The following is a 23,430-nucleotide window of genomic DNA, read 5'->3' as shown; positions in this document are numbered from 1 at the left end:
CAGCCTCGTTGTGACCACAGAGCGCCCCCTCTGTTTTAATTTCCCCACAATATCAATGTACTGCAAATATTATTAATAAAGTTTTGACAAAAAAAGCAGCAAGTGTTGACACTTTCTCTGAGAGAACACAGTCATCCAGGTAAGCAGGTTAAACAAGAATTTATTCTTAAAATAATAAATAAATAAATAAATAAATAAATAGGGAATAAATGTTAATAACGTTAAAGTGGTAATATTCATCACAAATGGGAATCTTACAGTCCCATCATCATAAATATATAAATATAACAACCTTAGACTGTTCAGAAGTTCACTGTTGACTGTTTTTTCATTCTTTTCTCCGTTTACCGCATGTCTTCCTTCTATTGTAGTTGTTATATGTTGTCGTGGTGCTGTTCTCTCATCACGTTTGAAAACAGGAAAACAAAAACTGAGAGAAAAACATGAGTACAGTCAATGGCTGCAAAACAAAAACAGATAGATAGATAGATAGATAGATAGATAGATAGATAGATAGATAGATAGATAGATAGATAGATAGATAGATAGATAGATAGATACTTTATTTCTTCCCTAGGGGAAATTCATGTGTCAGTTTGCTCATTATTGATAATTAAAAAAAGTTATTAATAAATAAACAATAATAATTATGAGGTTTATGAATAATAATGAGAACTCAACAAAGACTTCATGATAACACTTCACAGTACTGTGCACTAATATTCATTAATACTTAAGTAATGCATAGATCATGAGTTAATGAATTACTCATTAAGAACTGAGCTGTGCATTATTGTTTAATATTGAAGAGTCTATCTGATTAATAGACTGAGTTATATATGAATTGCTATTAGTTAAGTTTGCCATCATGGCTTAATTTCCTATTAACATCTAACATTAATTAATACTGTAAATTCATGTCTTATTTACCACAGCGAAGGAAAGCCATTTATTTCACCTTGAAACTGTCTGCACCAAAGATGCACCAGTTCATCTGGTAAAGTGGCATCCTGGTTTAGTTGTTCATGGGATCATTCCTGGTTTAAGTTTGTGGTCTAGGACTTAGAGGCGGGACACTGAGGTGCTGCTGGTTCAGGAACAGTAACAGCTGTAAATGGTTCAGTTCAAACACACATCCTCTGACACTGTAGTCACTGTACAACTGTTCCACAGACTCTTTTCCAGAATTTGGAAAAGCTGTTGAATGAATATTACACTTCATTCACATAGTAATTACCAGCACACAACAGTATATAGAAATACCATTTCAAAACCCCACTAATATTTAATAATTTACAAAACAGACCTCAGATCAGAAAATGTTAAAATATATTGTTAAAAAAAGCAGGTGTCAAAGGGTTGCTATGGTAATAGTACAGAGGGAAAGTAGAGCTAGGCTGTTCTGTGTAGAGTTACCATAGCAACAGGTAAACAAGAAGCTCAGAGACAGAGAGAAAATGTCGGCTCAAAGGAAAGCAGCAGATGAGGAGAACAAGGAGGTTTTCTCAGAGGAGGAGGAGGAGGACTTAGAAGAGGCACTGAGGGAGGCTGCCTCCACCACGGCTGCCAGAACAAAGTCTGGACTGTCCAAACAACAAGTCATCCCCAAAATCCCAGAAGTGGTGGATGACTTCCTGAGGAACTTCCTCCGAAGATCTGGCCTGAGCCGGACCCTGAACAGCTTTGAGGCCGAGTGGTACAGCTCAGCACAGAAGCTCCTGACAGAAACCCTGATGCCAGAAACGCCAACAACAGGCATCTTCTTCATCCCTGATGCTCTCACACACAGGCAGCTCCTCCACAGCGAGCTGGAGAGGATCTGCAGAGAGACACACCTGCTCAGACAGGAGGTGCTGGCAGCAGGGGAGAGCATGGTGAGGATGCAGAGGGAGAGAGATTTCCACCGGCTGCAGTACCGACATGTTGCGAAGGACAAAAACAGGCTGATTGAGGACTTCAAACAGCTGAAGAAACACCTGGAGTCCTATGAGCCAGCGCTGAGACAGCTGGATGACAAATATCAAGCTGCTCTGAGGCAGAAAATGCTCATCAGTTTAGAAAAAGACAGAGTTCAAAACAGCTCAGAGGCAAGACTGAATCATGAAAAAACCCAAATCAAGAAAGAGAGAAGCATCACAAGGAGTGACAACACTGATAAAGCAAAAAGCCCCAAAACTAGACGTCCAAAGTCTTCACAGTTTCCCATCTGCAGCAGGCGAGTCAGCCCCAACCTGGATCACCCCAGATCCCTCAGCCTGTCCTGCTCCATCAGAGCTCACAAGCTTCCCATCAGCTGCATCAGTCTCCATCCACGAAAACTGATCCTTTCCTCCACCAGTGACGACCACAGCTGGAGGCTGTGGGTGCTGCCTGCTGACGGAGAGAAGGTAGGGGCATGTAGATATGAGAGGAGATGAAACAAGGTAACAGATGTGGTCAGATTATTATTATTATGAGATAAGAAAACACACAATTTTATGAGCTGAAAATGAAGACATTGTAGAGTGTATGTACATACTGAGATAGTTCACACATGCAGGCAAAATGAGACAGAAAAGACTAAATGAAGTAAAGAGACAACACAAGAAATTAAATAACAAAAGATCAGGACAGTGTTAGTTAAAGGACGTGGTTATAAAATGAGACAAAAGACAAATCAAACTAATCATATTTTGTTGACATTCAAGGGTCACTCTGATTGGCTAATGAACTTTAATGGGATGTGATGTGTTTTCAGGTTGGTCAGATGCTGCTCACAGGTGAGGGTCACTCTGATTGGCTGTCTGGCTGCAGTTTTCACCCTGATGGGTCAAAATTGGCAACAACCAGTGGAGACACAACAGTAAGTTAATCTTCATTATTACCACATAATTACAACATGTACAACCAGATGACATATCAATCAAGATGAAGTGTCTTCTCCTCTGGCTGTTCCCCTGGTGACTGGATGATTCCTCGTGCAGGTGCGGCTCTGGGACTTGTGTCAGGGCTGCTGTGTGTCGACACTGTCCAGTCACAGCCAGCCCACCTGGGGCTGCTCCTTCCACTCCTGCGATCACTTCATGGCTTCCTGCTCTGCTGACAGAACTGTCAAACTGTGGGACCTGAACAGCCAGTGCTGCTGCCTCACTCTGCGCCGCCACACCGCCTCCGTCAACAGCGTCTGCTTCCTGCCCTTCTCCAACCTCCTCCTCACCTGCTCAGCCGACAAAACCCTCGCCCTGTGGGACGCCAGGCTGAGCGTCTGCACCACCACCCTCAGTGGACACCTGCATCCCTGCAACCACGCTGCCTTCAGCCTGGCTGGTGACATCATGGCCTCCTGTGACTCCCACGGCATTGTCAACCTGTGGGACATTAGGAGGCCTGTGTCGGCAGTGGCCACTGTGGATGCTGGACCGCTGGGTGCCAACCACGTGGTGTTCAGCCCATCAGGGCAGACACTGGCGGTCGCGAGCAGTGACAGGCTGGTCAGACTTGTGGAGGTGGATTCTTGTGCAGTGAGCAGCCTGTCAGGACACAGTGATGGTGTGCAGAGCGTGACCTTTGACCACAGCGGTGATACTGTGATGTCAGCAGGGAGCGACGGGCTGATCAACGTGTGGTCAGAACATAAGGAGGCGGTTACTGAAACCAGCTGATGTTTTAGATGATGATCAGATTGTCCTGCTGTCACTTTTCAGCACCCAACTCAGCCTGTGATGATGTCATACTGATGTCATCAGGGTTCTCTTGAATTGGAGACTTAAATTACAAACTGAAGATGTGGAGTTTGACAGATAAACAGATTATGAGCATTCTTTCTTTAATCTGTCTCTCAAGTCTTCTTCCTTTATGAAAACTACACTTCAGTCACTGGAGATACACGAGCCTCTTCAGCCTCCCACTGATACAAGAATTTAACCACACTTCAATGTGGTTTGAAAAATCCAGACATGCATCTGTTTTTGTTTCAGACAAGAAACAAGTTGTGAAAACATAAAACGCACAAAACCACTTTTCAATTCCAATTCCCACCAATATCCAAGACAACATCAAATGAAATGCACTGACACCATGAAGGCAGACACCATGTTTTAATGTGAGCTGTTTGGGACGACCCTGTCACATGGAAATGAAGATTAAAAACCTCATCTGTTACAATATAAATAACTTTTCATGCTGTAACCACAGCATGTAAGAGAAAACACTGACGGCCTGTTAATAAAAATACTTTGTTTCCTATCCAAATCAAACTATAAGTAATTTCATAACAAAGGAACAAAATCTAATGTCTGCAGACAGTGTGAGGCTGTGATGATCTTTACACACCAGAAAATCAAATATTTGACATGTTAAAATTGTGTGGATGGAGCCAGAGGAAAGACAATGTTGTTAGTGTCTATGTTCCCTTCACATTATAAGTGATGGATGGTAGAGATGGCAAGATTCTCATATGCAGTGGACAACTCAAGACTGTAAAGAAAAAAAAATACTGTTCAGTTTCAAACAGCACTATATCCATTACATCTGTTTCACTGACCCTGAACAATATACTGTGGCTAACATGATGCATTTGGCACATTCACAAATGAGTTCGACATAGTCTCAGAGCTTCGGTCTCCACGTCCACAGTCAGAGGAGAAGATGGACATCATGTTCATCTCTGCATCCAGTACAGAGACAGGTCTACGATGTGCTTAGCTTAACTTAGGACAAAGCCTGGAAGCAGGGGAAACTCCTCCATACACACTGCAAAACATTCCACCTTCAAATAACTCTGAAGCATCTGACTTCCATGCTGCATCATGTTGTATTGTATTGATAAATGTGACTTAGCATGTAATAAATAAAATGAGAGTTTCTTTAATGGACAACCTTGGTAAGTTTTTAACCACCAAACAGACAACTGTATTTAAGCTTTCACAGTTTCCTTCACTCTAACACGTCACATGACTTCATCACACATTTCATATATTTCATAATAAGTGATTTGCTCTCTGTACTGTTGTTAAGATGCATGGCGTCTGTTCATCTAAAGCACAGATGCAGAGAAGACTTCATCCACATTCATTGGCAACTTCTTTGACTGTTTGAGGAAACAAGTGGAGCACAGTGAGACCACTGACTGATAGACGCTGACAGGAAGACTCTTGTCCTTCAGCTTCAGGATCGTTTCTGCTGAGTACAGATGGGTCCGTCAGCAGATGAAGACGAGTAGCGTCCTTCATCTTCATCCTTCTCCTCCTCCTGTCTGTGTTTCTCTCTGGGTTCTTCCACCAGGAGCTTCAGACAGCTCAGGTGATGCAGAGCTCTGAGGATGGAAACAATCATCAGAAATCTGTTTTCTGACATGTTGCTGTGAATTCATAGTGAACTGGTTCAGACCAGCAGGATGAGCTCCTCAGAAAACACACCTCACACATTTTCAATTAAATGAGGTCTTTTTAAATTCAAAAAATGTAGATAGATTCACTTCCCTTTAACAGCATGTGCACCATTTATTTTAAAATACTATATGTCAACAGTAACAGTGCAACAGCTCTAAAGTGCGAGCATGCGACCATTTTTCTCTATAAAAGTATGTGTAATGTAAAAGACAACTGTAAACAATACTGCAATACTACAGCAAGGTTTAAGTGTTTCCTTCTGAAAAACAGAAAATAATGGGAAATAAATAAATAATGAAAAATAAATTAATATTGAAGATGAAAAAATACAATAACATTGACATGCTTAAAGAACTGGTAAATTGAAGTTTTAAGTGAAATCAAGAAGGCCACAATCACTTATTTCTTTCTTTTTGGGTTGTAAACAAAGAAATTGAGGCTCAGATCCTCCTCTCTTCTGATTGGCTCACCAACCTGTTGTCACTAGAGCTGCAGAGAGAAGCCTGAGAGAGGAGATGTAAAACTACACTGAGATGGTTTTTGGTTCTTAAAACCACAAATATATCTTCTGATGGATCAACACTTCAAATAAAACAGAGGAAAATATGGAACTTTAACTTTGAAAATCAAATCATGGGAATTTGTTCTATCAATCACCACATCATTAGAAATTTTAAACTTTGTCATTAAACTGTTTCAGTCAGCTTAATGAGGTTTGTATGGTATTTGAAGGACTACCTTGAACAAACACAGGAAACCTGATTCAGTTTCTTTCAGATCTATGCAAGGGTATGAACAATTAGGAAAAAAAAGTTCCTTGAACCAAAGGTGTCCACTAAAATCTGAGCATTCTCACCTGTAACTAGACTCCACCAGGTCACCAAGTCCCTCCTCATTCTGATGTTAATCCTGACATGAGATACCACGTGTGTGTTCAGAGTGAGTTACCTGTGTAGTGATGGTCCACCAGAAAAACTCTCCAGCTCTGCTTCACCTTCAGTCCTCTGCAACACAAACACGATACATAACCCACGTGAGGCATGTTCCCCACAGCTCAATGTTGACAGCAGAGGTGTAAACGAACTCTGACCAATCAATGAAATAAACCATATTGAGTGTTTTTTAACTACCTGCTTCACTGGAGTCTCCTCTGTCTGCAGCCTGTCAGTGAGTGCTTGTTGCCCCTGAAGCTTCCCCTCCACTGCTTGCAATTTGAACAGCATCTGTTTTAGAGCCTCCACTGGACCAGGCTGCTTCCAGATGCTGTTTCCATGGGGACCACAGTCCAAAGTCTGGGAGAGACAGAAGACAGATGCTGTGATCATAAATCTGTTGGTGGATCATTTAGGAACCACACAGGAAACGCAACACAGGTCTCCATTCACTGATCCACCGATCCACCATCATGCATAAGAGAGAAAGGGACTGACAGCATGTTTCCAGTGGGAGGTGAGGAGTGAAACAAGACAAAAACCCTACCTGAGCTCCTCTGTGAGTCAGAGCCAGTGTGCCGCTCCCTGCTGCTGCTGCTGCTGCTGCTGCTGCTGCTGCTGAGTCCCTGCAGGTTCAACATAACAAATCTGATAAGTGTGTTCAGTCTCAGTGCATCAGAACTAACAGAGGGAGTATGAATGACTCTTACAGAGTGAACGAAGGACAGTGTGAGGGCGACCTGAGCAGCAGCTCCTCAGTGTTCACTGAACTCACTGCAGAACAACAGAAACACAACCAGTTATTCATGAGCTACAAACATAGAAAAGGAAAAGCATGTTTTTGTGTGTGAAAAACATGAAGACATGAAGTATTGTGGGATCATGGGAGTTGTTATCCTAAACACCATTGTCCATTGGCTGCCTTAGCAACCAGTGTTAACTATTTAGCTATTTGTGAGTTTTGCTATTGCTGCATAACTAACATTAGCATTAACAGCTGTTTACTTACCAGTCCAAAAGAATTTTAGGAAGGAAGTTTAGCATCAAACGCCATTCCTTTAGTCACCAAGAATAAAACAAGAGAGTGGGGGAAAAGAACTCTCTTGTTGTGCTTCTATTTCTATCACTTCTTTTCTTCATCTTGTAAGAGCAACAGTGGCTGGAACGCTGGCTATGCAGCAAAACTTACAAATAGTGTACGTTTTGTTTCTTCTTGTTAGAACTGCTTTTCATTACAGCTGTTCCTAATGCACAATGAACTAAGTAACAATGTGCAGCTTTTCTGAAACGTAACTTTTGTCAAAAACTTTTAATGCTGGAAAGAGACACATCAAGGAAATTGTAAATTGAAACCAACCCCAGATGTTATTATGATTGTGTTATTTATGAACAGAATATAGTAAAACTGAACCGTCACACTGATATGGATAACAAAGCTGTTTATGAATTTGTATGGTACCTGACCTGTGTTAATGCTAATGTGATGCTAGCTGGTCTCACCTGAACCTGCAGGATAGTCTACTCCATCACAGCTCCGAGACAGAGAGTTCAACACCTGATCTGCTTTCTGGATCAGAGATTGGATCTTGTTGCCTGACAGAACACGCACGCACGCACACACACACACACGCACGCACGCACACAATCAGGGATCTATAGTAATAACACAAAGCAATACACTTTTCTTCAGCCTCTATGATTCAGTAGTGGGCAATTTAGTCTATGCTGGAGGAAAGTGGCTCTTTAATAACTAAATGTTTGTTTTGAGATAGATTACAGAATTATAGAAAACACATAGCAAATGAGACAGAGAACACTATCATCTGGAAACTAAATGATTTGACATTTTCTCTGGAACAGTATATTGCGATTTGTCATGTCGCTGATGCCGTCTAGTCTAATGAGCCCACCTGAGCAGGGCACCACATAGTGACGGACGCTAACATCAACAGAATCTTTCCATCTAATGTGTTCTTACCTCTTAACAGAGTTTCCTTGATGTCAGAGCTTTTTCTCTCTGTAGCAAGCAGCGAAATCTGTTCAGCAAACTGAAGCCTCAGATCTCGGAGAGTCTGCTGGCTGTCAACCTGATCACACAGAACACACACAAACACAAATTATCATTCAAACAATTTGGCTTGAAAGTTCATTCTTGACTTTGGGACCACTTATGGGCAAAAAGTTTGGGCATCCCTTGACAAATTTCATATTTTGTTGATTCTTCAAGTGATAGAAGTAAGGAGAACTCCTGCAGCAAACAAAAAATGAGCTGGGACCATGGGAGTTGATTCTTCAGATGTTACTGCACTGTTGGAAATCTGAATTTCAAAAATGTCAGGGGACTGTGAAGTGAAAGCGAAAACGGGCTAGCTTCTACAGCAAGACAATGATCCAAAGCAAATTTCCAAATCCACCATGAACAACTTCAAGAAATACAAGCTTAAGCTTTTGGAACGGCCATCACAGTCGCCTGACATCAGTGAGAATCTGTGGGTAGATCTTTAACATGTTGTGTATGAGACAGCCTAAAAATATCTCACAGCTTGAAGTGATCTGCAGGAAGAATGGATGAAAATCTCTGAATACGGAACAGAAAGACTTCAAAAACTGTTTGCAAGCTCTTATGCCCACTCTAAGTACTTTTCTTTCTATTTTTTTATTTTTAGAGTTCATGAAATAACAGATTTCAAACTGTTTAATGTCTATTTTAATGTCAGTTTGCTGCAGGGTTTGTATTTACTTCTTTATGTTAAAAATCAGCTTAATATGTATTTTGCCCTGAGGTGCAGAAAAACTTTAGCAAACAACTAAATGTGACAAAATCATCTCTATGTAAAGGTCCACTGCCAAGAACTTAACTGCATCTCATGGTCGCCTTCAGTGCCTGGAGTCAGGGGTTACCAGCTGTTATCATGTGAAAAGAGTTCCATGATGATAACTAAGCTATCTCCATGCATTAATGAAGAATGTCAGATGCAGTTGAAAGCTTTCTAACAGCTAGTAAGTGGACCTTTAGAATAGATTATTTTGTTACACATCATTGAAATAATTCTCCCACCTGTTGTCTATCAAGAGACACTGACAGATCATTCTGCTTCAGGTCCTTGTTCTATGATTCATCTCAGTCACTGATTTTTTTTTTTTTTTTTTGAGGTCAAGTACAATTTCAGTCAGATGACATCAGCTGCTGGCTGATTACTTTAAAAGTTCTCTCACCTGTGAACACGTCTGGTCGGGATCATTATCCTCCAGCTCTGCTAACCAGGATGGAGCTCCGGTTCTGGGAGCTGCAGGTGGAAGAACACCTGGAAGAACAACATTCAACCTCACCAACAAACGTACAGATTGTTTGATGCTGAAATTGTAAAATTTTCATTGTGCTTTGTTAAGAAAACAAACTTTTCTACAGGGAGTGTAATGATGATTCATATCCATCTTATACTTGCAACGGACTGTTCACTCACAGCCTATTGCTCAGAGTTGTAGTTGTACTCCTGTCAAGCTTTTCAATTCTCCAACAGCACATGCTACTGTACACAGCAAATGCTATGGATTTAGTGTCTGAAGCGACAGCTGTCACTGGCAGGTTTCATGAAACTGGGATTTTTTCAGATGCAGCTAGTTTATGTAATATCATCTCTGTGAATTGGCTGCAAACACCATCTCTGGCTGCCTTAATTTTTTCAGTTGACTTATTTAGAAACAAGAATCTTGTGAAAGGGGTCTTAAATATAGTATTGCTTTTGTTTTACAGTGTAGACCTAGTTAGTGCTAAGTTAGTTAGTTAAAGGAAAAATGGAAAATCAGACTGCTTCTTAGCTTACATGCTTGTTTCTTGTTTCTACCAAGTGTGTTTGACAAGCTCGACACTGCCTCAGGTAATGTCGGTGTGTAAATGTCTCCAAATCCAATAAAAAGCAGGACCGAGTCACTTATGTCTAAATACTACCAGAGCTGCCTCTGCTCTGTTGACCAAATGTTAGTTCACCCAGCTGCAGAAGAAACTGCTTAATTTCTTAACACAAGCAGGACTCCGCATACAACTCCTGCTTCACGGCAACTCTTCGGGGACACACTACCTCCAATATGGAAATCCAAAGTGTGGGATCATTCCGAGAGGCTAAAAGGTGACCCTGAGAAGGCGACGTGCACACTCTGCGAGTGACTTGCAAATTCGATGACCTCAAACATTGCTCATTATTTGAAACACGTAAGTAGCCTAACGTTAGGCACTTAACATTAGCATGGCAGCTTGCTCTAACAGTCTCCTTGTTGGTTGTTCCAACACATTTAGAGTCATTACAGCTTTTGCTGCTGCCATTAACAGGCAACATTTCTCTGTAATGCAGCTCAGTGTTAACAATCTTACTTATAACATTCTTTCTTGGCCCTGGACTCAAACCATTACCTGATGAATATATATTCAAATAATCAAATTAATATCATAAACGTGCAACAAATTGTGACTAATGACTTGAACTAATGACCATTAGTCAACCCAGAAAATCTTTGGTCAGGGGCAGCACTAATATAATAGACTTGACCTTTTTTTTTATATGATCATTAACCCCACAAACTAGTGTGGTTAGATGCTACAGTTGTTAGTTAGCGAATTAGCTGGACATGCTGATGATTGCAACTTAGTTACAGCAGTAATATAAACAACAGTTTACAATTTTTGGTTTTGGAAAGAATGAAAAAACAAACACCATACTCAAAACCCCCAGAAGAGTATTTCTATTCATATAACAAGATCCAAAGGTTGACAAGCTTGGCATGCCCAGTTACAGTTGCTAAACTATGATTGGACAATGGTGGCCAAGTGGAGGGATTTTCGTGAAAAGCCAATTGAAGAAGTCACCTACCTCATTTACATGCTGTCAGAGGTGGACAAACTACACAACTCAATTACTGGAGTCAGAGTATAGGTCCTCCTGGTCAAATATTAAACCAATACATGTGAAGGTTGTTCAGTCACACTTTAACTTGTGCTAAAGTACTGGAGTATTAGTAATTAAGTATTCAAAAGTACATAAAAAACATAATTGAATCAACAAAAGGAACTGTTGTGTATTTGGATGTGTTTTGATTATTTACAGCATACGTGTTGTCAAATTCATGAAGATGTTTTCTGAATTTCTTTGTGTTTTATCTATTTGCACCTGTTTTCTTAAGTTGCAGTGTGTTGAGCTCTCAGGGCCACCGTAGAAATCACTGGAGTCACTGTGTAATGAACACAGTGTATGGTCTATCACATTTTAGATAATAAAAGAAAATTAATTCCACTCACATAAAACTCAAAGTAAGAGTACTTCATAGAAATGTAGTGGAGTCAAAAGTACAATATTTGTCTTTAAGTGTAATAAGGTAAAACTCACAAGTTTGCAAAAGAAATAACACTCAAGTAAAGTACAGATTCTCAAAAAATGTACTTAATTACAGTATTCCAGTAAATTACTTAATTATTATCCACCGCTGCATGCTGCTGATTCATTAGTCTGTATTTACATATGATGTTAGTGGTTTACGATGGTTTAATAAGATAGATGCTCTCAGTAATATGGAGTAGCATGCAGTATGAGTCATGGAGGGAACTGGCCCGTGAACCCTGGCAGTGCTGGTGCCTTGCAGCAAGTGTGTTACCGTGGTCGTCACACAGCTTCAACTCTGCGAGCGACGGCCCCTTGCTGTGGTCACAGCCTTGGATCCAGGCTTCCACACTGGATGCATACTTCAGGTCAGGCATGCTGCTCATTCCAGAGCACTCCATGTCAGCCTTGTTGCTGGTGAACTGGTATGGGCGGTGGAGCAATGAGGACGGCTCTGCCCTCTCTGACCCTGCTGCTCTGTGTGCAGACTGTCAGATGGAGACAGAGAGAGGGAGCAATGAGGCTCGCTTACAAAACACAGAATGCACAAGAAAACAAAGTGTGAATGATAGTCACCTTCAAACTGCTCACAGAGAATATGTCATCAAGTGTTTTAAACGTGGCTGCTCCTGGTCTTCCTCTGCATTATGTGAGGAGGAGAAATTAATGAAATGACAGACTTTTTACAGAACAGAACAGATATTTCATGACACAAATTATACAGATTATTTCCAACAGTGTGAACCTGTACCTCCTGGGTGTCCTGGTTAGGTGAGGGTGTTGGTAGCTCAGGCGGGGGTTGGCGTGGCTGCTGCTGAGCCCAGCACAGGCTCTATGTTGTGGACTTGAGGAGGAGCAGTGGGGCTGGGAGGACCCAGACTGAGACAGGACGCCTGGACCAGCAGACAGAGGAATTGAGAGACACAAACTTAATCAAAGAATGCAACTAATCAATACTGTTAATATTGCTTCACCTACCAATTATTTATTCTATCAATCCATGCATCAAACGATGATGAACTGGAGACACTTGTGAAGAACCAGCGAGCATACCGTGAGTGTGTCTCATGTGTTTCACGGAGACCTGGTTAAACGACAACACTCCCAACCATTGTGTGGATTTACTCAGCTTCACTGCAGTATGAGCAGAAAGAGATGCCAGAGCAAGTGGGAAGAATAAAGATGGAGGACTGGTTCTGCTTGTGAACAATAGATGGTGCAACCCCAGTCATACCACAGTGAAGGAGAAGATCTGCTGTTGGGATATTGAACTGTTGGCAGTTGGTCTTAGACCGTACTATGTACCGAGGGAGTTCTCACACATCGTCGCCATTGATGTTTACATTCAACCACGAGCAGAGCCTGCAGTCACGTGTGGCATCATTCACGAGACTGTTGCAAGAGTACAGACCCAGCACCCTGATGCATTCATTGCAATATCGGGGGATTTTAACCATGTCACTCTTACTGCTTCAGCTCTACCACCACTTGGCAGATCAGATCATAATCTGGTTTTTTTTCAACCTTCCTACAAGCCCTGTGTACTGAGGCCAGCTGCAACCACCCGCTCATCACCAGTGACATCAAGACCCTCCTCAACCAGGAAAAAGAGGCCTTCAGGGATGGAGACGGGGAGAAGCTCAGGTGTGTGCAACATGAGCTGAAGAGGAGATTAAAGCAGGCGAAGGAGGACTACAAAAAGAAAGTAGAGAGGAAGCTGCAGCACAACAACACCAGAGAGGTGTGGAAGGGGATGAGGACCATCACTGGCTATAAAGAGGAAAACAGTCAGGCAACATCAGGTGATGTGGACAAGGCCAATGAGTTCAACCTGCTCTACAACAGGTTTGACACAGCCTCTACTCCACAACCTGACACTGCAGCCGCAACTCCCTCCACACTGGGGTCAAGTCTCCTGTCCTTTACAGCGGTGGAGGTGAGGGCGGAGCTCAAGAGGCTACGTCCTGGAAAGGCAACAGGCCTGGATGGTGTGTGTCCGAGGCTGTTAAAGGACTGTGCAGCCCAGCTGGCTGAGCCTCTCCAGAGGATCTTTAACTTAAGCCTTCAAACAGGGAGGGTCCCGGTCCTGTGGAAAACATCATGTCTTGTTCCGGTCCCTAAAGTAGGGTGACCGGCTGAGATAAATGACTACAGACCGGTGGCCATCACATCACACATGATGAAGACCTTCTGAGGCCACAGGTTGAACATGCACTAGTCCCCCTACAGTTCACCTACAAAGAACATATTGGAGTGGATGATGCCGTCCTTTACATGCTCCACCGGTCCATTCTTACTTGGATGAGCCAGGTAGTTACATGAGGATTATGTTCTTTGATTTCTCAAGTGCATTTAACACCATCCAACCCCCCATCCTTAAAGACAAGCTGGAAGGGATGGGGGTGGATCCCTGCTTCACGTCCTGGATTGTGGATTACCTGACAAGACGACCACAGCACGTCAGGCTGGGTAACTGTGTCTCAGGGACAGTGATGAGCAGCACTGGGGCTCCACAGGGAACTGTTCTGGCTCAGTTCCTGTTCACCCTGTATACGACCGACTTTAAATACAACTCTGAGTCCTGCCACATCCAGAAGTACTCGGATGACACAGCTATTGTGGCGCGTATCAGAAACAGGCAGGAAGAGGAGTAAGATCTGATGATGGCCTTCAGTGAATGGAGCGACAAGAACTGCCTCCTTCTGAACACCTCCAAGACCAAGGAGATGGTCTCGGACTTTCGGCCCACCCTTCAGCCAGTCAGCATTAGAGGGAAGGACATTGAGGTGGTTCACACTTACAAATACCTAGGTGTGCATCTGGACAGTAAACTGGACTGGTCCCTGAACACGGATGCCATCTACCTGAAGGGGCAGAGCTGGTTCTTTTTCCTCAGGAGGTTCAGGTCCTTTGACGTCTGCAGTGAAATGCTGCAAATGTTTTATCAGTCAGTGGTGGCCAGTGTACTCTTTTATGCTGCAGTCTGCTGGAGCAGCAGCATGTCAGACATGAACACAAGGAGACTGGATAAGCTGGTAAAAAAGTCTGGGTCTGTGCTTGGCAGGAGTCTGGACTCACTCAGGACTGTTGTGGAGAGACGCATGCAATGTAAGATGGAGGCCATCTTGGACAATACCAACCATCCTCTCCAAAACATTCTGGCAGCAAACATCTCATCTCACTGCGCTGTAGAACAGAGAGGTTCAGGAGATCCTTTGTTCCAACTGCAATCAGGCTATACAACACCTCAGCCAAAGGATGTGGACTAATCTAATTATTATTGTTCATTTGTTATTCACTGTTTTTATTATTATTATTATCAACAATGAGCTAATGGACACATGAATTTCCCCTAAGGGACAAATAAAGTATGTATGTATGTATGTATCTATCTATCATTTAGTCCAAATGTCTGAAATACAGGCACACATCCATCACAGCTTCGTGTTTAAAGCCCTCAGTCAGAAAACCGTTATGGGTGATGCTTTTAAAGTCAATGGTTGCATTTAAAGACCTCAATAGAGGTGTAGGTATGGGTGATTTGTGGTGAAGGCAGAGGGGGAGGTGATGCATTTAAAAAAGGTGATAGTTTGGCAGATGTATTTTAATAACTTTGGCTGAAGGCACAAGTGTTGGTAATGTGTTCAAAATCTTTAAATGAAGGTGGAGGTGTGGGTGATGCATTCAAAGACCTGGGATGAGGTATGGGTGGTGCACTTAAAGGCCAAGGATGAAGGCCGAGATTGATAGATCTCTACTTCATTCATCGCCTAGAGGAAATTCAATTGTCCAGCAACTCAATAGTAATAATAGTAATAGTTAATAATAATCAATAATTGTTCAATAATCCAGTTCATGAGCCACTTCCTTTCGAATGCTGACTGGCTGAAGGGTGGGCCTAGACCTCCGAACGTCCGTGACATTCTCCTTGGTCTTGGAGGTGTTCAGAAGGAGGCAGTTCTTGTCGCTCCATTCACTGAAGGCCATCATCAGATCCCTGTACTCCTCTTCCTGCCCGTTCCTGATACGCACCACAATAGCTGTGTCGTCCGAGTATTTCAGGATGTGGCAGAGTTGTATTTAAAGTCGGCCGTATACAGGGTGAACAGGAATGGAGTAAATAGGAACAGGAGAGGTATGCGTGTAGGGTTGGGGACTCGGTTCCAAATTAGACCCAGTTTCAAAATGCCAAGAACTAAGAAAATTGAATTTCAATTTTACAGTTAAACAGTCAAAAGTGTGAAGTGTGGCTTCACTTTAGAAAAGAAAACAATGACAAGAACATCAGTCCAGGATCAATTCACTTTAGGTTCAATAAGTGCAGTTTGCAATTCACTTTCAGTGAGTGGATTTACTCATGAATAGAATTAAATTGTGATTCTTGGCCGCCATTGTTTTCTTCCTTTAATATTTTATGTAAAATGTTTTGATTCAAAAGTCTCATTTACATTTGCTTGTTTTAAATGTTAAATTTACCTGTGGACTATGTGTTGATAATAGGGACAGTGTTTGGCGTCCTTGACAAGTTACAAATAGCACAAACAAAGATGCCTGCGTTTGTCACCAGAACATAAAAACAAAACAACCAGCAGTTGGTTGTATTAACTGCTCTAGACTCATCTTTATCTAGTAAATATCTTTAATGCATTTATCTGTGGATAATATGTTTTTATTGTAGTAAATATTAGAGCCCAACCAATGGATTTTTGGGGCCAATGCCGATACTGATATTAGGGAGTAAAAAAATTCTGATATCGATATGATATCTGATATATATATACAGTATACAGTGAGGTAAGGTATGAGTGATGTGGTTGAAGATTTTGGATAAAGATGCACATGTGGGTGATGTGTTCAAAAACTTTGAATGAAGGCAGAGGTGTAGATGATGCATTTACAGACCTTGGATGAAGGCAGAGGTGTGGGTAACAGGCATAGAGCCGTCATAAGGGATAGACAGCAGCTCGTCCGTCGTCATGGAGAGTCTGTCTCGGTTGCTAGCATGATGGAGGGAGCTGACTGGGAGGTCCAGGAAGTCCAGCTCCCTTTCAGTCAAACTCTCCATGAGAACTATCAGTAGAAACAAAATAAACATAAGTACGGTTAAAAAAACTAACTGATGCAGAAAGATACTAAAAACATATATATATATTATAAAATATAATATATAATATATAGATTGATTGATTGATGATATGATTTAATATGTATTATATGAATCATGATTGTAATACACACAGGGGTGTGGCTAAAGGTTTTATTATAAAAGGAATTTTGAAAAAATCCAAAAAAACAAATCAGAATGAACATAATTTGGACCTGACGGAGAGGGACACTTAAGATCTCAGTGTTGCTCTTCAATGAGAGTCTCCATGATGACCTACCATCTCTGTTTCTGAGTGTGCTCACTCTGGGTCTGCTCAGCCTGGAGATGGGACCATGTGGCAGAACCAGTCTTCCTGTCAATGACAAGCTGTTCGGACAACTTCTCTCGAAATCTGCGATGTAGGCATCTAACGCTGCTGAGGCTGAGTCATAGTCCTGCAAAATCAATCACTCACTTAATCAATGAATGAACATTAGGCATTTGTTTTTGTAAGGTCCAGCACCACCAAAATCTTTTTTTTTTTTTTTTTTTTTACCAGCAGTTTTTCTAGAACTACGGTAATACAAAGAAAGCAAAACATGATGTCATCACTTTTAACATGAAACACTGAAATCATGAAGAAACTAGAGGGGCACTCCGCTAAGGCCTACGTCAAACAACTGCACTTATATAGCACTTATCAACCACTCAAAGTGCTTTACAATGGAAGCCACATTCACCCATTCACAGTCATACAGCACATTCCCCTATACATACAGCACTTTCATACAAACAGTAGAAACAGAGTGAACCTTGTCTCTGTATCTGAAAGAGGTGATGTGATCAGGCGGCCGCAGGCTGCTCCTCAGATGACCTGAGCTCGACAGCAGGGAGGTCACCGTGGACTCTGGAGACAGACAGTCACCAACCAGGCCGCTGCACTCCATGCTGACAAACATAACAACAGCAAGTACACTCTGAAGTTACACATCTAATAGGGTGGTCTGCTGCTGGAGAGGAGTTTAACATGTTCACTGTGGAACTGTCTCTAAATTACATTCTAACTTCAATAGAAGGCTGTGCAAGCAGCATAAATACACTGCTCAAAAAAATTAAGGGAACACTTAATCATCGAAGTATAACACAGTATAAGTCAGTTAAACTTCAGGGATATCAATCTGTCCATTTAGGAGATGTGGCCACAGACACTCTCTCCTAATCGTTCCTGACTGATTCTTCTCTAGTTTTGTGTTTTGCTAGTGTCTTTGTCACTACTGGTAGCATGAGGCGGTACCTGCAGCCCAATCAGGTTGCACATGTAGTCCAGCTCCTCCAGGATGGCACATCCATACGTGTAGTCGCAAGAAGGTTTGCTGCGTCTCCCAGCACAGTCTCAAAAGAAGATACAAGGAGACCAGCTGTACAAGAGGAGAGCTGGACAGGGCCGTAGAAGGGCATCAACCCAGCATTACCTGCTCCTTTGTGTGAGAAGGAACAGGAGGATCACTGCCAGAGCCCTACACATGGCCTCCAGCAGGCTCCTGGTGTGCATGTTTCTGACCAAACTGTCAGAAACGGACTCCATGAGGGTGGCATGAGGTCCCGAAGTCCTCTAGTGGGAACTGTGCTCACAGCCCAGCACTGTGCAGCTCCAATGGCATTCACCAGAATACACCAGAATTTGCAGGTCCGCCTTTGGCGCTCCGTCCTCTTCACAAATGAAAGCAGGTTCAGACTGAGCACATGTGACAGGCGTGAAAGAGTCTGGAGACGCTGTGGTGAATGTTATGCTGCCTGTAACATCATCCATCATCCATTGATGCCATTGACTGGCCCTCACGTTCCCCTGAGCTAAATCCAATTGAGCACCTATAGGACATTATGTATCAGTGCATCTCACGCCACCAAGTACTGCCACAGACTGTCCAGGAGCTCAGTGATGCCCTGATCCAGGTCTGGGAGGCTGGGAGGAGATCCCCCTGGACACCATCCACTGACTCATCAGGAGCATGCCCACACGTTGTCGGGAGCGCATACAGGCACGCGGGGGCCATACACACTACTGAGTCACATTATGAGTTGCTGTAATGAAATTCACACAAGTTGGATCAGCCTGTGATTTCAATTTTCGGTGTGATTGTGAATCCAGCCCTCAATGGGCTATTGGTTTTGGTTTCCATTGACCAGTGTTGTCATTTTGTTCTCAACAAATTATACCATGTACATCAGTAAATATTTTCTTGATTCTTTACTTGAATAATTCGTTCATCAAGATCCCATGTGTGATTTAAGTGTTCTCCTAATTTTTTGAGGAGTGTATAACTAACACAAGCAAAGTGGTGAAGATCTTTTTCCTCATTTGCTTGTGTGTCACAATTGTGACCTATCAATTAATCTGTGACAGGGGGTCTCCAACATGTGGCTCATGAGCTAGGGTTAGGTTTGTTAACATCAGATATGCTCTAGTCCACATGCAATGATACCAGCTCTACATATAACATAACAGATATAAACTAAACTTCTCCAACTAACAGGAAATGTGTTGCCATGGACACAGTGAGTTAAACTGTGGCTTCAACTTGAGCCCTGTTTTTTAGCCAATGTTTATTTACATTTTGAAAAATGAAGTGACGTGAATGATCTATTTTAAGTTCCTGTCTGTTATTTATGCTTGATGTTCTGACAACTATCACTGATCACTGACTGAGGAGCTTCTTCTTTCTCTGGTGTCTAATCAAATTCATGGAGGTTTATTTGCAGTGGTGTTTTCCTGTCTGTGTGTTCAGGTTTGACTAAATCATGACAGATTTTTGTCTGATGTGAGCTTCAGATGTTTTTGGATGTTGATATTTGATAACTTGTTAAATTATCTTCTTCGTCTGATATGGTTTGGAGATCAGTTTATGTGTTTTGATACGATATCTGAATAAATGTAACCAGTAATATCAGACATGAGGAGCTCTCAGCTACTTTGATTTGGTTAAAGAATCTCTCAGATTAAAAAGGTTAGAAACAGCTTTTCTAGGGGGTCACAACTTTAAAATGACAGCTATCACATGTGTTCCTACAAGTGACATTCCGATCAGGTCAGTGAGTCTGATAGAGCACAGAGTTCAATATAGCCAGGCAGCTACCAGTGAAGAGCATTTGTCAGATTTCCCCATCAGTGATTTGGATGATAGTGTTGTCTATCTAACCACCCCAAATTACATGTCCGTATGTTTTCAAGTGAATTTTGTCTGTTTGTTTTGTCTTCTAAGAAAGCCCTGACAGTATCGAGATAAAGTTATTTTAAAGTTACAAAGCTGACTGACGTTAGTTTACTAATTCGGCTTTAGCCTTGCCAACAGGTAGCTACCCTGACCTGCCGTAGCTAACTTAACAACCAAAACACAAAGCAAACAATACTGAAACAGGCCCAACAGACACAGTAATTAGTGCGTATTTAACGTTACGGTAGTTAGGTGCATATACAATGTTTAAAAGACCTTTAACAATGTGCTGGCACATATTCACAAAATCTTAAGTTAGTTAAACTCACCTCTGATGTTCAAATTCAACTTAGCAGCTCCACTAGGCTAAAAATAGGACTCCGTATCCAAATGCTCCAAGTCACACTTGTGAAACTGTGTCGAATAAAAATAACACGCCAACATTTTTACTTCAAATGTCTCCTTGTGTGTTTCGTGTCCAGCTCCCTCTGTGCTGTTGTCTATGGTTCAAAACAGACAATTCAAAGCTCCCGGGTAAAGCTAGCTCAAAGTTAGCTGCTCTAGCATCAGTTCTGCTAAAGACGTTACGACCAAACACCATTCGAACATCTGACAAGAAAGTCTGTTCATGGTTATCAAAGGAGATACACCATGATATACACACGGCTGTTACAAAAAGCCTGAACGCAGTTTACTGACTTTTAGGATGTTCAGGAACATGGACTCAACTCAACCGACCAACAGACTGTCGCCATGAACTAGCGCCCTCCACGGCCTGGTGTGGTAACTGTATGGGGCTGGAGCTGGTTATATGAGGGGATATCAAAAATAAAGTTGAAATTGCATTCAAATGCATTATATTTGGCGCATGTGACCCATGCCGAATGAAAGAAAGTAGGACTTTCTACTGGGTCAAAGTAAAAATCGTTAGTCAGATTATTTTATCAATTTGCATTTGTTGCAAAGCAGAAGCAGAGCAGAGCAAGCGGCAGCAACAGGACGCCAGCTGCAGGGGGCAGAGCCTGTGCCATTTTCCTCCAGTCAACTTTATTAACATCACAGTAATGGTACATAGTACTATAGGAGAAAAATAAAAATAAAAATCAGAAATAAAATTGTACAATAAAACACATCTTCTTGACATGTAAACGGTCGAAAGTGTGTGAACCGTTTGGAATAACCTGGTTTTCTGCATTAATTGGTCATAAAATCAGATAATTTATCCAATCTAATAATAAGTCACAATGTAGACAAACACAGTGCCACTAAGCTGATATGACACCAGCAATTATAATATTTTGAGTTTTTATTGAACACACCCATTAAACAATCACAGTGCTGGTGAGAAACCTATATGAACCCTTGGATTTACTAACTGGCTGAAGCTCCTCTGAAACCAGCTCTTCACTAGCTGCTGATCAGAGCTGCTCAATGTAAAAGAGGAAGTTTGAACCATTCTTCCTATAGAGCTGCTTCAGTCAGACAGATTCTCAGGATGTCTGGTGTGAGCGGCTCTCTGAGCTCAGTCCACAGCATCTCTACTGGGTTCGGGTCTGGGCTCTGACTGGACCACTCCAGAAGGTGGATTTCCTTTGATGTTATTGTCTTGCTGCATCAGCAGCTTCTCCTGAGCTTCAGCTGTAAACACCCACTCTGACATTATCCTGTAAGAGACCTTGATAATTCATTCTCCCCCCAGTGATGGTGAACTGTCCAGCTGCTGGACAGCCACATAGCAGAAACACTTCCTTACAGTGCTAAAACATAATTTCCTGTGGGTGCCCATCATGGTGTCCCTCATTGTCCACCACCTTGTCCAGCAAGCAGCTCTCTCTTGTTAGACTTGATTCCAAATTAATATAATCTTATCAGATCAATCTTCAGCTTGTACTCAGTCTTCAGTTGTTTTGATATTCTTGTGTATGACAGAATAGACTATTAAAATCCAATATAGCCCATCTCTCTATTCATGTTGAACCTACATAAACAGGCAAAGGAAATAAATACAACAGTCACTTCATTATTGATCATGGCTTCACATCTGCACAGATGTTATTTTAAGAATCTTCACATATCACCAAATTTTTTTCTGTTAACACTTCAACAATTAAATCACTAATATTCCTATTGTAGACTACTGTTATCATAGATTGTCTGCAGTCTGAGCTCAATGTAATACAAGCTGAATGTATTCAGCTCTTCAACACGTATTCCGTTCAGAGAATGAACGCACCTTTTGCAAAATCCGACTAATGACATATAAATCTCTCTAAACAAAAAATGAAAAAATTCTATAACATGTCTATTGTTGAGGCAGCTGTTAGATCAGGTGAGAGCCAGTTGTTTCCCATCATGCCCTTAGGTCTTGGAGTCAGTGGAGAGCAAGTGTGCCGTCTGGCTCCTAAAACTACAGTAAACACTTAATCTTGTGAGGTTATCATTCATGTTTTCATGACGTCAGAGCGAGTTGGGATCAAGCACAGATGTATTATGGGATTAAGAAGAAGACAACAATCAAACTGGCTGCAGTGTGGGATGACCACCAGTTATCAATTCTGAGCAGGCCTGACTCATCTTGAACAAGCCTAATAACAGACAGTCTGGGACAGCTGGGACACATCTTTAGTTCCAGCGTTATTTCACAGAAACCATGTGAAAACTTTAGGGCAGACATGGTGGGACAACCAAATGTTTTTCCAGGCTTCATGACTACTGCAGGCCCCTTTAACCCAGAGCCTGTGATGTCACTCAAACAGAGAGGTGTGAAGGAAAAAAAGAAGGAGTGATCACTCCCTTATTTTTTACTCCAAGTCCAGGCTACAGATACTATGGGCTCAAATTAGGGTCAAAAAGATTTTGACTTGGAAATTGATGTTCACAAATAATTCCAAAGTTTGTCGTCACAAATCAGCCTTTGTAGAAATGTAAAATAAACCTACATGAGAAATTCAAGTTTGTACATTTGTAGAAAAGATTTGTATTTGTAAAAAAAAAAACTGTGGCTGTGTAGAGATAGGGAGTTTCTCCCATACAAAATTAAAAATTACACAGTTTATTTTGATTTCATCAAACACAGACAAGGTGAGGCACAATTTAAAGTTTTGCACTCACCAGGCTGTAGTTCTGTTAATATCCTGCAGACAACACCAATTTGTTACTGACCATCCAAGGTCTTCTGTTATCAGCTTTGTCTCCAGCCCTGTCACTGAAGAGATACCAAGCTCGGTAAGACTTAGGGGCAGGCTTGCCTAAGGGCCTCACGTAAACTCTGTACCCTCTATACTAGTCATCCATGCATTCATCTCTGGAAAATTTTAAAAGTAAGATGAAAATATTATCTTAAATTAAAAAAATAAATAAAAATGTAAAAATGTAAATTATTTGTTTATTTATTAATCTATAGAACATTTTGGCTTAGTTCAAATTATTTTATTATTTGAATTGTTATATTTTCAATTTTTA

At 41.7% G+C, this 23,430-nt stretch overlaps 2 protein-coding genes across 2 annotated transcripts; one reads left to right on the top strand and one right to left on the bottom strand.

Annotated features, from left to right (window-relative positions):
• The first annotated feature begins 1,457 nt into the window (after nucleotides 1–1,457).
• spag16 (sperm associated antigen 16) lies at nucleotides 1,458–3,641 on the top strand. The gene is made up of 3 exons (XM_022744418.1): nucleotides 1,458–2,372; nucleotides 2,738–2,842; nucleotides 2,964–3,641. The coding sequence occupies exons 1-3, from the start codon at nucleotides 1,458–1,460 to the stop codon at nucleotides 3,639–3,641; spliced, it is 1,698 nt and encodes a 565-aa protein (XP_022600139.1).
• Nucleotides 3,642–3,730: 89 nt separating this feature from the next.
• On the bottom strand, nucleotides 3,731–23,125 carry cunh18orf54 (chromosome unknown C18orf54 homolog). Its single transcript, XM_022744539.1, has 15 exons — nucleotides 23,080–23,125; nucleotides 17,569–17,704; nucleotides 17,055–17,211; nucleotides 16,573–16,740; nucleotides 12,422–12,563; nucleotides 12,247–12,310; nucleotides 11,945–12,158; nucleotides 9,518–9,606; nucleotides 8,280–8,388; nucleotides 7,802–7,894; nucleotides 7,012–7,075; nucleotides 6,849–6,927; nucleotides 6,500–6,661; nucleotides 6,318–6,373; nucleotides 3,731–5,293 (listed from the first exon to the last, which is right to left on the bottom strand). Exons 2-15 carry the CDS (start codon nucleotides 17,701–17,703, stop codon nucleotides 5,146–5,148), a joined length of 1,680 nt encoding a protein of 559 aa, XP_022600260.1. The 5' UTR covers nucleotide 17,704; nucleotides 23,080–23,125; the 3' UTR covers nucleotides 3,731–5,145.
• Between the last annotated feature and the right edge of the window lie 305 nt (nucleotides 23,126–23,430).

Source organism: Seriola dumerili, unplaced genomic scaffold (genome assembly GCF_002260705.1).
Source record: "Seriola dumerili isolate Sdu_G_001 unplaced genomic scaffold, Sdu_1.0 BDQW01000081.1, whole genome shotgun sequence".
NCBI lineage: Eukaryota > Metazoa > Chordata > Actinopteri > Carangiformes > Carangidae > Seriola > Seriola dumerili.
The sequence above is the reverse complement of the archived record's forward strand: the minus strand, read 5'-3'. Positions and strand labels throughout refer to the sequence as shown.

Bases quoted from the DNA above. Each gene is read 5' to 3' on its own strand.
- spag16 (XM_022744418.1), top strand. From the start codon at position 1,458: ATGTCGGCTCAAAGGAAAGCAGCAGATGAGGAGAACAAGGAGGTTTTC. The intron at 2,373-2,737 runs GCTGACGGAGAG...ATGTGTTTTCAG, and splicing joins GGAGGCTGTGGGTGCTGCCT to GTTGGTCAGATGCTGCTCAC. The intron at 2,843-2,963 runs GTAAGTTAATCT...TTCCTCGTGCAG, and splicing joins CAACCAGTGGAGACACAACA to GTGCGGCTCTGGGACTTGTG.
- cunh18orf54 (XM_022744539.1), bottom strand. From the start codon at position 17,703: ATGGAGTGCAGCGGCCTGGTTGGTGACTGTCTGTCTCCAGAGTCCACG. The intron at 12,564-16,572 runs GTCTGTAAATGC...CTGCTGGTCCAG, and splicing joins CACCTCTGCCTTCATCCAAG to GCGTCCTGTCTCAGTCTGGG. The intron at 12,159-12,246 runs GTGACTATCATT...TCCATCTGACAG, and splicing joins TCTCTGTGAGCAGTTTGAAG to TCTGCACACAGAGCAGCAGG.